The 16372-nt window shown below is 37.3% G+C and overlaps 1 protein-coding gene across 1 annotated transcript in view; it reads left to right on the top strand.

The window, feature by feature from the left end:
• Positions 1 to 12505, top strand: part of TMEM56 (transmembrane protein 56) — a 17954-nt gene extending 5449 nt beyond the window's left edge. Inside the window, exons 3-6 of the mRNA XM_008946620.1 lie at positions 4522 to 4580; positions 6344 to 6438; positions 8807 to 8880; positions 12082 to 12505. Of these exons, the coding sequence (XP_008944868.1) occupies positions 4522 to 4580; positions 6344 to 6438; positions 8807 to 8880; positions 12082 to 12397 (544 nt within the window). The 3' untranslated portion in view covers positions 12398 to 12505. The remainder of the gene's footprint in view (positions 1 to 4521; positions 4581 to 6343; positions 6439 to 8806; positions 8881 to 12081) is intronic.
• The last annotated feature ends 3867 nt before the right edge of the window (positions 12506 to 16372 follow it).

Here is a 16372-nt window from a genome sequence, read left to right as displayed (position 1 = left end):
TTCCCTATGGAAGAAGAGGCCATATTTTTCTTGAAAACTATTTTTAGTTTCATTTTGTATTTCTGTTATAACTTGTTTTTAACCTTGTGAAAGGACCACAGCGTAAGTCGGTTTAAGCTTACATAGATTTAACATCTGATGGTTGTTCTGCTCTTTTGATACTGTAAATAAATGACAGTGTAGTGTGGACTAGATGGGATTGGGTGCTTGAAGCACTCTGCCACTGACTTGTTACGTGGCTTTAAGAAATGTTACAATAATTCATCACACTAATAAGGCAACATTGGCTTCTTCTGTATGTAGTGGTATACGGTTAAATTGTTGTCGTATTTTTTCCATTGCTTTCTGGTATCTTTAGAGATCAAATACAGCCTAAATACCTTAGATCTGTTGCCCATGTTGAAAAGCAGCATGTTACTATAACTCAGTTCGTGTTGTGGTAAGCTTTGTTGGATAGAAGTGGTTATCCTAGTTTGTTTGAGTATATCTTGTTTGAAACAGTACAAAAGAAGGAATGAATGACAGAAATAAAAGCCTCTTGATGATGATAAATGAGTCTTCACATTTTCTAAATTTTCCTGCTATAATTCCAGGGGAAAAAAATCAAATTAAGCAGAAGTCAAACTACTTCTCATTCTTATTAGGTTTGAGAAAACTTATGTTAGATATTTTTGTATGCCGCATTGAAAACAATGTTACTTATGGAGCCTTTCCATTGAGGATTATGTAAAAACATTAAATCTTAAAAGACAAAATACATCTGCTTTTAGGAGATTTTTTTTTTTTGTCTGTATTTCTGATATTGCTTCTGAATAATTTCTTCTGTTTGACTATGTTTACAGTGATTGCTGTCAGTGGTTTCACTGATATCTGGTAGAGTAAGGAAAACTTAATATATATTAAAAAATTCAGTGGAAGTATATCTAATCTGTGTGTTTAAAATCAAAGCTTCAAGTTCATTTCATGGCAGTATTTCTGTAAACTTTCTCAGTCAAAATCTTAATAGTTTCAGGAATTTAAAAATGTCAGTTAAAAGTGCACAATTCAGATGCAGAAATGAGTATTTATAGTTATTAAATCAAAATTTTTAGAATCTGTGAAATATCACTTAGTGTGTTTTAAACAGTTTCAATTATTTGAATCATGCAAGTGATTAAGTGCAAAGACCAAACATAAGTTGCCCGTGGCTTGTATGCAGCCTGCAACTGAAATACAGCTTTGTGTTAGGCTTTCTTCTGCCACTGAAGTCAGGATTCTAGGGTGGTTTCCTCAGAACTTGCTGATGTACATTTTCTTCTAAGGCTGGCTTTTACATTACTTTTAAAAACAAGACAGCTAGTATGAGTCTGTGCATCATATGTCATACTGGTTCCCAGTACACAGTAATTAATAATTAAAGCCATAGCTGAGTATGGAGAGCTTTAAATTTTTTTTTTCCCTTATTTTATGGCTTAGTGGTATATTAGGTCTAAAATTCTTATCATTTTTACATTGGTTCCTAGCTGAATCCACATAGTCTTGATGTTAACTGAATAACACTGACAAGGATAAAACCAAATGATCTGGGAAATGCCAGATGGGCTGTCGCAAGGCTGCTCAGTTTGGAAATGTAATGCCCTGTTGAAATGCAGGCATTAGCTGTGGGACTTGGTCATTTACAGATATGAAGGATGCGTGAGCTTTTCTGTAGGAGTCTCTTAATACAAGAAGCATTTGTGAATCTAGTTTCAGTAGTTTTTAAGTAGATGTCCAGGAATTCTTCATGCAGCTTTCTTGCACTGTTCCAGCCCGGGTAGCCTGAAAACATTACACAGATGCTCTGATTTTAGACTACTGGGAAGGTTTTGATAGAAACACACTTTCCCTCTAGTTACTGCTACCACCTTTGTGTAGTAATTGGCTGTATGACAGTGTCCAATCTGTTATTTACTCTGTTATTTAGAGATATCTGTATCTGTAATGGAAAATCACAAGTTCTGAGCCTCTACATGTGTCAGCTTAATTTCTTGGTTCACGTGAAGCTTCAGTGCATGGTGATGATGATACCCATATGTCTGGAAAGGGATCAGGACTCCTGCTTTTGGGCTCAGTGGAGAGAAGATGTGGTGTTACTGTCAGGTAATGCCTGAAACTAGACAAAGATCCTAACAAAGGATAGTAAAGGCCAGAGCATTGATAAGACAGGGAAGCATCAGTGTTGGGTATGTATACCTTTTCTTATGGTCTAGGATTTCTCATAACACTTTGCCTTTTTCTCTATATGTAATATGCACTAACAGATGATGTAGAAATTGTTTTTTGAGGTGGTGAGAATAACACAGCAGAAAATGTGGAGGTGGTAGGGATCAGATAAGGAGAGGGAGAAGAGAATTCTGTTGCAGCTTCACAGAAGAGTAGGCTTTTTTCTATGACTGTCCACTTCACAGTCATTACGCTTTTTGATGTTTGATGCTTGATTAGCATTTTATATCCATGTCTGTGAAGAAGTTTAAAGAAAGTTGGTCATGTGGACTTTTTTTTATCTGCCTATGCACGTTCCTTTGTAACTCATTTGCCACACATACCGCCTTAGCAATCACAAAAGACATTGCTCTTCCCTTTTGCTTACTCAGATCACTCCCTGTTTGTCACTCCTGGCTCTTGCTTGCATCAAAACTAGGCTGCAAACATCAGGGCTCCTAAGTTCCACTGCACTTCCAATTCAGGGAGATAGACCAGGAAACCTAGAAGATTTTAGACTAAATTCTAGGTTTTTCATTAATTGAGATTAATTTGAGATTCTAACATCGACTCTTCTTGAAGGGTTGTGACAGGTGGGTGGTGCAGCCATCTGTGTTGTTGAAGTGTTGGTTTAGAAAGTCTGGGGAAGGTTTGTTCGATTCTCATGGAAAGAACGAAGGGAATTGAATCATTCCCTGTCTCATCCAGTTAAGTCATCTTTACTAATATCAAGGATTTGATTTCATATATTTGGTCTTTTGCATCTTCTCTGGAAAAGCATATTAAGATTCCTGAGTGCAGGCTCAACCTTGGTGATGATATCCTGAAGTGTGCTGCAGCTGGGAGCTCTAGCAGGAGGGTTGTAACTATTTAAAGACTTTCTGCTAAAGTGGAGAACACATCTGTTTCTGCTCCATGTCTAGCTATGACTTTCACAAGAGCTACACCTAAAGAAGCACACAGCCCACAACCTATGTAGCTTGTGAAAACAAGTTTTGAGGCCATTGAGTCTTGTCTCAAGTTGTAGTTGAGAGCCTCTATGGCCCATCTTAGGAGACAGAGTGAGTTCCAGGCTCTCCTGGTTATGTTTTTTTGCTTGCCTAGTGACAGAACTCTGTTGTTTTCAGTCTCTCTATTTTCCTGTGAGCTACCCTCTCAATCAGGGAACCGGTTTGTTTAGATGCTAAGAAAGCCTTAAAAGTTAGTGTCATAATATAGGAAATCTCTTTTCACTGGTTCATTCCAATAGCATTAAAAAATAATAGCCAAGTAACAGCATTTCATTGCTTTCTAGCTGAAGTTAGACTTTGTATTGGAGGTGGTGGTAAGCACAGTTATGTTCTTTTTACTCGGAAGGTATACAACAAAGATTGGCTTCACAGCTTGTCTTGAGCAGTCCACATTTTATACATCTGTAACCCTGCCGCTTGAAGCTCAATTCATACTTACACAAAAGGTACCTAGACAAGATGCACAGCTTGACTGAAAAAAGAAAAAACTATGATCTTTATGCTGAGGAAGAGAGATTTGCTTATCAGACTCCTCAAAGCCAGAATGCACAGAGGACAGTGGAGGAAAGAGGAAATGTGACTTGCTCTAACATGGATGCTCCCCTTTCTTGAGGTGTATTCACAAATTTGGGTTTGTTGAACATCCTAGCAAAACAGAAATGGAGTGTGTGCTGCTAAGAGCTTTATCTGCTGAATGTTTGGCACCAAAAGGGAAAGGACAGGAGGTGTTAAACTACTTGGAAAAGCATTTCTACCTGAAGGTCCCTTGGCTCCAAAGAATGGGCAAACAATTCCTTTCATTTCTCCTTTTGCTCTGTTTATCTCGATAAGCAGCATCTATTCTCTTATGAATATGAAAGGCACCAGCTGAGCAAGGTATTTTTTGTCATCATTAACAAAGTTTTAACACTGACAGAAGAACAAAAATGGGGACACAGAGGTTCACTTAAAGCACTAACAGACACCACCTGTGCTGGTCTCTTTTGTCTTCTGTTTCCAGAGAAGCCAGCTTAGGGTACTTGCTGGGTTTCCGTTCTAGTCCAGCAAGGCTCTTGGGGCAGTCTCTAATCTAAGGCAGGGAGTGATCCTTATTAGGGGACTTAGATGTCTTGTATCTGGGTGGAAGATGAATCCATTTCTATGACTAGGTCCTTTCTTAACCAAATCTCATAACATCTTACTGATGGGCCAAGAAAATAAGATTACCTGATGGAAATTGTGTTTGATATGTGTCTTTTGCAAAGTACCTTGATATAAAAGCTGTAACTGTGTATTTTTGATATGTTTACAGGGGTGACCCTTCAATTGTGAAACTGAATATTGCTATTACCACAGGCTACCTCATTTCTGGTAACTATGCAATGTGTATATAACACACAAAACCTGTATATTTATATTGAGTCACTATGCCTATATATTTATACTGAGCTGATATGCTGGAGGTGTGGTATGAGTATACAACACAATTTTGGCGGTGGCTTTTAAATGCTAGTGGAGTTGTGGGTTGTGGTGAAATCACAGGATCTTGCCAGCAGATATGAAAGATGGAATATCTCCCCAAGGACTGAGGGAATTGCCACTTTGTGGCTTTATGATGGTTTGATACACAACCACCAACTCCAGCTCAACTTTGTCCTTCAGCCAGTTGAGAAGGTGTTAAAGCAGTGCCCTTCATTGACTTCAAGGTGTCTACAAGTAGTAGCTCTTTTATCATATGTTTCTTCCTGTGACCTCAGAATGCTTGCAGAAGAATTTTAGTAACACTCAATACAAGCTGAGGCAAATAGTACCATAGGATCCTGCCCACCCACCTTTTAGGCTCACTTTAAGACAAACGGTAGTCATGTATAAAACATGAGAAGTTTGAATTATTTTCTTAGTATGGCATTTACCCCTACATATGTTTTGTGTTCTTAATTATTTACTGCCAACTAAAATTGTCATGGGAATTTTGCCACAAAATGCTTTGGAGCTTTTTTTTATGGTGTGTGCGGATAATACTGACTCATCAAAGCAAAAACTTGTGACTTGGACTAGATTTCTTAGCCCAGTGGAACTGATAATCTGGTGATCAACACACTCAGTTAAACTGTGGGTTAGTTTCTGTTTTTTTCCATAAGAACTTCAGCTCCCATATTTAAATTCATTGGTGTCTATTTTTGAATAGTTATGCATTAGACTTTTGTTATGAATTTATGAATGCCTTTGAACAGAGACCTGAACCTGGCCACTCATTCTTTCTCACTTCCTTATGTAGGTAATGTTTAATTATTAATAGGAAGTGGAGCAGCTGTGTCAGATGATGTAGTGTCCTGCCTGAGGATAGCTAATACAAAAAAGATCAAGGTACTCACTGGAGATAGAGAAGGCGTAGGGGTAAAGTCTCTGATTTGGACCCTTGGTCACTAATATTCCAATCTAAAATACTAATTTGGACAAAGCAGGCTCAAAAATTGCTTGTTCCAGTAAAGAAAAGAAAATCTTCTGAAATCTTAGACCATCATGGGAGAAGAATGACAGAACTTTTCTGTCAAAGCTTTCCTTATTATATTAACTCAGGTCTACTATATAATTTTTTGCAATAATTGGAAAATTATGACTAAATTAAGCAAACATTCTTCTTATTCCAAGTGCTCCTTGCAGAGTATTTTTGATACATTGTTCCCTGTGCTACTTTTTGATTCAGCAGTTCCCCATAATAGATCCTTGGATTTATCGCATGTATTTGTGTATCGTCTATGCCCCTTGTAGCTCACACACACACTTTTTTTTGTCACCCGTTCCAAATTTTTGGGTTCGTAAGTGTGAAGTCTTGCTATGAGAGTCAGGATCCATTTTTTCATTCCAAAATATTTCAGCTAAAGCTATTACCTCTGTACTTCCATTTGATGTTGAAAGTAGTAATGTATGGCACTGTTGGAAGAATACTGTTGCTTAATGCTGCGACTAAAGTCTTTGGGATAAAGATGTTCTCTTCAGAGGCAATTAATTCAGAGAGCTTCTGCTGATGCCATATGGTGGTGTTTATAGCTCTAAAACCTAAAGAAACAGTATTCTGAGGTTAATGGTAGTGCATTAAATTGTTACTCATAGTTATTTCTTTTCTCTTGTAGATTTGTTGCTTATTATTTACTACTGGAAGGCAATTGGTGACAAATTTTTTGTACTACATCACTTGGCAGCTCTGTATGCTTACTATTTTGTACTGGTGAGTGCTGTATTTTTCCAGTAATACAACAAGCAGACTGAAGACAATGCTTTTATAGATCTCATTTACTTACTGTTTAAAAAAAGTTCTTTGATGGCTGGTGTATTAGCTTTGTGAAAGGTGTATTTATATTTTCAATCCACATTACTTTCTATATATATGGTTTTATCAGTCATTTGTGGTTAAGTGCATGCGTTTCAATGTCAGAATCCTTCAACAAATACGAGTAACTTTACTGCTGAAATAAAAACTGTTCTTGCTTTTTGCTGTAGAGAGATGTTGACAGAGAGGCTTTTCACATGGTTATAGAAGAGTGTTTAAAAAAAAACCCACAAGTCTGAATATTCAGTTGGAAAAATAGAAGGAAATGGTTTCAAGTCATTACATTCTGCTTGTGACTATTTGCAAGGCCATAGGTCAATGATCCCTAGCTGTGGTGGATGTACTGCAATCAGCTGGGTGTTTTTTTCTGGGATGCAGGTGTTTGTTTTTTTTTTTTATTTTCCCCCTCTTCTGTTTCTAACTCTGTTATGACACTGAGTGATCCCCTGAGACTTCCTGTTTATGGCTACTTTGGTGGGGAAACAATGAGTGATTATATATCTAGAAATATGTGGTGTACATACATTGAAGGAAAAAGGAGAAGAGAAGGGTACTGTTCTAGGATAAAGACCAACTTAGTTACTCTTTGCTGCTGCTGGAATTTCTCAAAGAGATGCATGTGTGACTTGGTAGAAATCCCACTGACCTCCAGAATAATGCTTTTGCATTTCTTCTGAAAAGTTCACTCAGTAAATAAAGAAATCTTATAAAATACAGTTTATTTCATCTACCACATTTCTTTTCCTTGCCTACTGTGTGAATCCCAGGCTTACAATATTAAAAGTGTCAAGATGCCAGATCACTCTCAGATTTGCCACGTATGGTTTGAAGGAGATGAAGTATACTGACAAGTAAATACTCTGTTTCGGGTTGAAGATAATTAGATCTACTGATATTATAATGGATGAAAATTAATTAGAGCTGAATATTAGAGAAATGAAAATACCACTACCAAGGCTATTCGCTGCTGCAGAAAATGCATTAGTAGTTCTTGGAGTAAATAGGAAGCATAGTGTCAGTGTGAACTTCTTTTTGAGCAGTGCTTATTATTTGACTATAGCTCTGCCCTTGGATGCTTGTGTGTTACTCTCATTCTCTAATATTCAGAGAAAGTTACTCAGGAGCATCTTATTTCAAAAATTGCTCTTGAAGATAGCAGAGAATTTGATTAAGAACACAGATTTTCTGTTTGATGTGAACTGACATGAAATGCCTGAAGTAGCAGGTATTAGCACACTCGGTGGGGGAAAGAGGAGTCATGACACATACTCCATTTTTGTTTTTTTGGAGACCCCCCTGAAATTTTTTTAAAAAATAAAAATCTTTTTTATCTCTACATCGGCAAACTGCTGCTTACCCTGCCCTTGTGTAGTGGGATACTGTCGTTACCGACACTTGAACCCCGGGATCGCGGCAACTCAACCTCTGCCGTTGAGGGTCATCGAGTTGCCGCGATCCCGGGTCCCAGTGCTGGTGACAACAAGATACTATTTCCAGCACAAGCAAACAATAAGGCAGGGGTATGTTGTACTTTGTCAGGTGGGGTAGGTGCTCGGTTACAAAGCGTATGGGTGTACATGTACCACACAGTTATCTGGATACCTGCCTGGAGAAGATGTGCTCTTCTTCCACCCCACAGGGCACAGCAGGCACTGCAACAGAGCTGGTGGAAAGGTTTCCACTGCAGTGGAGAGGAAAGGAGAAAGAGCTTCATGTGCCCCTTCTGCTGCCAAATAAGAGCTGGGAAAATTTGTCGTCGCTCTGGCAAATTATTTTCCTAAAACAATGCAGGGACACTTTTCCTTAGTTTACAGTGTTTCTGTTTGGGCTTCTTTAAACACTGAGAAATAAAAAATATTTATAATTGTGGAATTATAAATTATAAAAGAATTAGAGAAATTGTAGAATTATGAATTATAAAAGTAGAATCATTATAATTATAACGTATGACTATCTGTGCCAGTCCTCTCTAGCTAGCTTTCCATGGCTACTTAACTGCAAGTCGTTTAAAGATTTATTTAAAGGAATTACTGATTCGAGATACCTAAGGGAGAATTGCAGCTTTTTCAGCTTTCTACTCCAAACCAGGACAAAACCTTATTTTGCAATGGTAAGGAAGCTGGCCACATCTGGCAGACTGACTTACTCTCAGTTGTAATAAAGAAGTTGAGACATTGTAGAATACTGTGTATACTTGAAGACTTTAATCAAGATTTCACATCTACATTGTTGATTTTTGTGTGTCTTGTTTTGTTTTGCTAACCAGAGCAAAGGTCTGTTGGCTTATTTTGGAAACTTCCGTCTGCTTGCAGAGTTCTCCACTCCTTTTGTCAATCAACGGTAAGTGGTTAGGCAATTTTTGCACAGTTCTTTTACATTTTAATCTGTATTATTATTTCTGTCACTTTGGAAGTTTGTTGTCGTGTATCTGCTGAAAAGGAATTTCTATATAGTGAACTAAGAATTTCTGTCTGGAAACCTTTTTTGCTATGAAAACTTCTTGCTGCTGTAGCTGCACCAGTGTAACTAATGTATATATTATCCCCTAGTTCCTTTTCAGAGTAGACCAGCCTTCATATGAAATGTCAAGTTTTTATGAAACTACTGATCAAAAAAGTTCACAACTATAATATTGTTTATTAGCCTTTGTGTGTTCATTTCATTTTTAGAATAAAGCCATCATTTACAATAAGGATATATTTTTAGGATCATGGACTAGGAAAAAGAAGCAAGATTCTTTTTCATTTGAATCCTAGAATGGAATTGCATTGCCCTAGATAATTTGAAGTTTATTTTGCAGTACTGCACATATATAAATCAGTATTAATATATGTGTATGAATACATAGAACAGTACAAATGTATATTCTTTATTTACTTTCAAAAATAGTTCTGGAAATTATTTTGAGCGTTTTTGAGCACTAGAAAAATAGTAAAGCACCAAAATATATCTGGTGTGGTTAGTCAGTGAAGAAAGTGGCAGAAGGCTTTTTTGCAGAGCTCAGTGAGGGTCGAGGCCTGCCATAGCTTCTGGTTATAGTGTTGCTGTGAGAATTGCTCCTGTGAGTACCTGAAAAGGACCAGGATAGTGCCACATACCACAGGTACAGGAAAGCAGGGTGGCCTCTCTCCTTACTCTGCAGCCACCATGGCCCAGCTGGGACAGAGCTTTGTCCCCAGAGAAAGGGTAAGGTTTGTAAGGCAGATAGAAACTGTAATCCTCCTGCAAACAGGGTATCTGAGTGTTACTCACTGCTGCATTGTGGCTGTAAACTCTGAAATATTTTATGAGACTGTTGCATTCCTCAGGTCTCTACGAATAAAAAAGATTGTGCTGAGATCTCTTTAGAAGGTTACCCTGGCAAATTCAACTTACAGGAGGGCAGGGTGGGATAAGGGAGCTCTCCAGAGAATGGTTGCATTTGCCCACGTGCAGCTGAGTAGGAGATTATAGTCTAATGTGGTCTGTGCTATGTGTGCGCAGAGAAACTAAAGAGCAAATAAACATCTCTTTAAACTTATTTTAGTAATACAAGGAAGAGGAGAATAAGAAAATGGAAAAAAGGTGGTATGATGTTCTAGGTTTCTGTATTAAAATTCATGTCCTAGTGAATGGCCATTCTTTCAACTGACTTCTACCAAAACACAGGATTTCATCCTGGGTTTAAGTGGTACCTACACTTATGTCTGCTTTTCAGACTGTGATGTTAGGAAATGACATATCTGGCTATTAAAAGCAATATGTTATATTTTTTAAATGCCTATGGTGAGATAACATGCCTTTGAATACCAGCATTCACTGTTTTCTCAGAAAAATGGAAATGACTGTAAGAGATAAAGTCCCTTGCACTAAGGGATGTCATCTCATTAGGGCATGAATGTGGTGGGTTGTTGTTGTTTTTTTTTTTAACATAAAATTTGAAGAGAACCAGACCCTTAAGAAGTAAGTAGTGGATAAGACATACATTGTTTCTTGTCTGCATTCTTAGGATAGCCTAAAGAACTATTAAAATATATAATTAGATTCTAATCTAAGAATTGTCTGTGTATTTCCTGTCTGCATTGTTAGTGATATCTAATTGGAGATTGTCTCCATGTCAAGCATTCACATCTTTTAATGTCCTTATCACCACTTATTTAATTATGAATTGTGGTAGGTAAAATTGTAATGATAACTGTGAATTACTGATTTTTTTTTTTTAAATTTGCTGGGAGAGGGAAGCTGCTAAGCAGATGTCCAGTTACCTATACTGGCACATTGCAGTATATTTTAAAACTAGTTTTTATATTACTTTTTGAATCTGCATTGTATATATGAAAGGAAGTACAGGCTCTGATTTTCAGTCTGAGCAAATACGTCAGGTCTCTGTTCATAATGGCAGTAAGTGTTTCTGTGCTGAGGCATCCTGCTTCCAGGCTGGACTGGCACCTTGAATGCCTGGATTTTTGTCTCAGTTGCACTCTTAATGAATTCCTGGAGTATTTCTGTTAAAGCTGGCTACCTGGAAAACCTTTTTAGTGTATCTATCATTACCTAGCTTGTAATCTGTAGACAGTTAAAAATTATTTTTAAAACCAGGTTTATAACTGCTCTTTTGTTAAATAGTTTTACCCTTGCATCTTCTTGGAAACAAACTGATTATTGCATTTCCTCTCCCCATCCCAAATACAGTGATTTAAGTAATTTTCCTCCAGACCTGTCTTTAACTTGACACTGTTGCACAAGTCTTCCTTGTGTTTATTCTGGTTTAAGTGTGAATGATAAAGAGTTAAAGGATTTTGCTCCTTTTTATATAGGAATTCATCCCACAGGTTCTGTGTGCTAGGGAATAGATAAGTTCTGTCTGTCTGCTAAGGAGTTAATATGCAGGATAGTGTTTGGTGTTTTGTTTTTTTTTTTTTTCAAGACCACTTATGACCCAGTAGTAGTAGTGGAAGAGGTGGGTTTTAGAATTATCTTTTTCATTACATAACATACCTAGCTGTGACATGGCTTGCAGTGGTAGGACAAGGGATAGTGGGTTCAAACTGAAAGAGGGTAGATTTAGATTAGAAATTAGGAAGAAGTTCTTCACTGTGAGGGTGATGAGACACCAGAACAGATTGCCCAGGGAAGTTGTGGATGCTCCATCGCTGGAAGTGTTCAAGACCAGGTTGGATGGGGCCTTGCACAACCTGGCCTAGTGGGAGATGCCCCTGCCTGTGGCACAGGGGTTGGAACTAGATGATCTTTAAGGTCCCTTCCAACCCAAACCATTCTGTGATCAAGTGCCGTTTACAATGTCTGGTTCTGAAACTCTGGTTTTGGGCTGACAGAACAGTAAGAAAATCCCAAATCTGAGAAACTGGAAATTAGAGCTCTGTCTAGATTAGAACAAAAACCAAAATGCAGTCAAGCGTAATAATTTGCAACTAAGCCAAGACACAGTGCAATAATTTAGTAATTATAAAGGTAAAAGCAATTAATTTATTAAAAAAATGAAATTATTTTTAATGAGATGGCTTCAAGTCTGCCTGGTATCTGTGAGCACTTCTTTTGCAGGTGGTTTTTTGAAGTACTGGGATATCCCAAATCTTCAAAGGCCAACATCATCAATGGTGTGCTGATGACAGTTGTGTTCTTCGTGGTGAGGATTGCCGTCATGCCTATATATTACAGCCATGTAATTTCTTCATTTGGAACAGAGGCTTTCCAGAGATTAGGATTTGCAGCCCAGAGCGCCTGGATTATCTCCAGTGTTGTCTTGGATGTTATGAATGTGATGTGGATGTTCAAAATTGCAAAAGGATGCTACAAAGTCATTTGTCTTATCGGACGGGAGGAAGCCAAAACCCATAGAAATGGAAAATCTGACTAGAAATCACATGCATAAAATGAAATTTCTGCTATGAAAATAATTTGGGTTCACTGAAACAGTGCACGTTTCTGCCATGGAATGCTCCTCTTAAGGAACCAAGGTATTACCTCTGTACTGACCTTACTCTTCCCCTAGCCACACTGCCTGCACACCCAGGGCCACGCTTTACGGATCCTGTCTGGTGAAGAATAAAAGCAAAAGCTCACACAACTGAGTTCCACGTGTCTGTTCTAAGCTTTTCCAAGAGACTGACATAAGAAAGGAGAAGACTGGTTACCTGCTTGTTGTCCACCAGTGTGTTCAAAGTGTTTCACTCAGGTTTCTCAGATTAACGTGTTTTATAAATCCTGTGAATACTGACATTTCTTTTTTTTAGAAAACAAACAAAAAAAAAACAACCCAAACTCCTGGTATGGTGCAATTTTCCTGGCACGTTTCTATGTTTTCTTCTAGGAATAACAAACAGGATTTCACTCTTGACAACTTTTTAATTTTTGCAAGAAAAGCTAAAAATTTAGTTTTGATTGTGTGAAGTCTTTTACCGCTTTTTGTTCTGCCTTATATGAATGCAAACTGTTTTAGGAAATGTATGAAATAATTTTATCTAAAATGCTGTATTATAAGGCTAAAGAATATCTTAAAAATTGTTAAAATTGTCTGATTTTGATGGGAAGGGTTCACTTTTGCTGTGTTAGGTTACATGTGATAATACATCTTCTAAATTGCCTATGGAATTTTTTTTTGTAGTGTGGTAAATGATGTGTGGAAACAGCATAATTCTTACTGGAGTGCTATTTCTTTTGCTGCTACTATCTTTGAGAAGTGCTGCAACTCTCAGAGTATGTTAACCATTCACTATTTGGATGCTAAATTTAACTGTGAAGAGAAAATTCTTCTGTCTATGTGATGTCTAATTTATATTAATACTTTTTTTCTTCTATCTCAGAAATGGCCCGTTTGATATGAAGTGTTGAGATTTTTTTTTTTTGGCACATTTTTCCTTCTTAATCATATCATAAATTTGAGATGTGACTACAAATCTTCTAGGATTAATTGTGCCAAACTTTTAAGGCTGTACAGTAATTCTGTAGAATGGCAGTTCACTTCTGTAGGCACAACATTTTATTTTATTTTTAAACCATGTATTTGTCAGTAGGTACTCTGTCCCTTCTTCTGCAAACACAGAGGTTTGGAGGGCATCAGAGAGGAATCTGACCATTTAGGAATAATCTGGAATCTAATTTACAATAGAATTTGAGGAAAATCTGGGGGGCTATTTATTTTTAAATGATTTTGAGAGCTGTATTTGTTTGGTTTTGTTTTGCCTACTTTAAACCATATCTGAGTTGGAATTTATTAACTTCTTGGCTTTGCCTTGGTGTGGGTTTTATTTGGTTGGGGGTTTTTTGTTGGTTTCTGTGGGAGTTTTTTTTGACGTGTTATTTGTTATACCTTTGGGTAAGGTGTGATAAAAGCATCCATTTTTATTTGGTACTTTAGTGCACATCCCAACTATTGTAGCACATGAAGCAACTTATTTTTAAACAAACCCATAAAATATTCACCCTGTGTAGGGTAACTAGTTCTCCTTTTGTCCTGTTCCCTCTAACAAAGCTGGGTCACATGAACTCTCCCCTCTGTAGTCAGAGGTGTGAGTGCCCCAATACTAGGCTCCTGGCCAAGGGACGCAGTGTTCTCATTTTCCAGGAACTGGATGTCTGCAAGACCTCAAGAGGATGTAGGTTCAGATGCCCTTCTAACCAGGGTGGCTGCAGTGAGGTTAGTTCCCCAGATGAAATGATGTCAGGGAGTATTGTTTGGGCTGGAGCAACACGCACATTTGTAATCCATGTTCCACTGTTTAACTGGGGAGGCTTTTTTTCCAAAACTGTTTCCCAACCCTGCCTTGTCATGAGAGATATCAAGGACTGGTAATACTACTTTCCCCCCACCCCATTCTGTGCTTACTAATACCTCACAAGCCTGCAGACAAAAGTTCTGTTTGTGCCTTGGGAAGATTAACAACTAATCTGTTTAGCTGTATGATTCGAGTGAGCGCAGTACTTCATTGCGTACCAGTAAATCCATACTCTTTCAGAGCTGATCCTATGACCTGCTTTGCTGAAAGAAACAAGACTCCCTTTTATACTAATTTGCAAAACCTGGTTATCTTGTAAAACAGTAATTTCAGTGTATCTATTGCAAAATCTAGGCTATGTACAAAGGCTTTGTTTTTATCACTTTTATGATTTAAAGGTGTCCGTGAAATACTTTTTTCTTGCGAAGGCGCTAGATCAGGGGATCATTTTGTAACAGCTTACTCCTTTCTAAAACAAATTTTAAATGGAGTAAACTCAAACTTTTTTAAAAACATGTTTGAAAGTAGAAGTCTGGTTTTGTTATTCAGGAAGTAGGATGAGAAGAAATTAAGATTATTTGGAGCAAATCCTAAAGTGATAACTCATGAAAACTTTTAGAAATTCATCCCTTCTTAGAATTAATCTTCAGTATTTTTTTGTTTTCAGTAGAGAACATTCATTAGAATGGTCCATTTCCTTCATTTCTACATAGACTCTTGTGTGATAGGAAAACAAAATGTTAAGCTATAAGAAAATTGTTAAAACTAGATTGAGAAAAACACCAAACATCTAAACTCCATCATGAAGTTTTGGCAACAATCCAGAATGGAAGGGTAGTACAATAATTATTTAAAACATGTAATATTTTGGATGGCTGCACAAAGTTAGTGTAATTAATGTTTTAAAGGATTAGGTTTAAATTTTCTTTTTTTTTTAGTGTATTACAGTTACGTCCTGATGCATCTGCATGTGTCAGAAGACCACTTTCTAATGAAAGAAATTATTAACACTTGGGTATTTGGCAAGGACTGTAGTAAACAGGCTGTAAAGTTGCGATGTACTGAATACATTCTTACAGGGCACTTTTTACCTGCCATTAAAAGCTTATAATACAGCAAATTAGATAGCTGCGGCACCCATTTTTCAACTGCACTTTATTAATTTTAAAAACCGGTGAAATATTGATGGAATTTAATGTTGCAAGCTTGTGTCTTTGCTTTTTTATGCAAAAAAAAAAAAGTAAATGCATGATAAATGGCATTGCAATAAATGCTACCTTTAGAATGTAATATTATCTTATTAGTGGCTTAAACCTTCTGTTTTTTAACAGATGCATTGTCTAGTGTAAACACAACATTTTTATATGTCATCGGGTGTCTTTGTCATGGCTGTATCACAGGGAAGGTGTTCATCTTGTGAAAAATGCTCAGATACCTTGTTTTTCTTTTCTTCCAATGTCTTCGGTACCAGGTGAGGTACAATTAGCACGATGATCATGCGGGAGTCAGGTTGTCCCGGTAAGGCCGTAGGTAGGAACGCACGCGGCCCTTTTTAATGGCTTTACGTTGTCCTCAAAAGATGACAAAAAGATGATCACTTTCAGCGCTATTGCAGAGGAATGGTAGGTCAAGTTTTGCTTTTATAATTGATTTGTGGATACAGTTCTTGCAGAGAGGAAATGTGCTTCAGATGCTCATTTTCTCTGTGAGTGTTCCAGTGGATTTCATTGAAGGCGAGAGCCGTGCGCTACGGAGATGCTTTATGGGTTATCTGTGCGTGTTCTTCAGTGGCAAGAACTGCATCTCTGAAGCCTACTCTACCTCCATAAATACATGCTGTGTTGAGCGAGCTCAATAATTTAATAACGTAATTGCTTAAAACATAGAATCTATTGAATAATGAAAAATATCCTATGCACGGGGAAAATGAGGGGAGCTGACTTTATACAGAAAATCTTCACAATTCCAAATTTTGTATTAAAATTTCTTAAACATTAAATTAATTACAGTGTCTGGAAGAGAGTTACTTCCATCTTAGAAAATTATAGGAGAGATTACTCATACTGCAGAACTCACATAAACCTAAAAGCCTACACAGGTGAGCAGATGCATTCAGG

This window comes from Merops nubicus, unplaced genomic scaffold (assembly GCF_000691845.1).
Source record: "Merops nubicus isolate BGI_N331 unplaced genomic scaffold, ASM69184v1 scaffold36068, whole genome shotgun sequence".
Classification (NCBI taxonomy): domain Eukaryota; kingdom Metazoa; phylum Chordata; class Aves; order Coraciiformes; family Meropidae; genus Merops; species Merops nubicus.
This window is presented reverse-complemented; position numbering and strand designations above follow the sequence as displayed.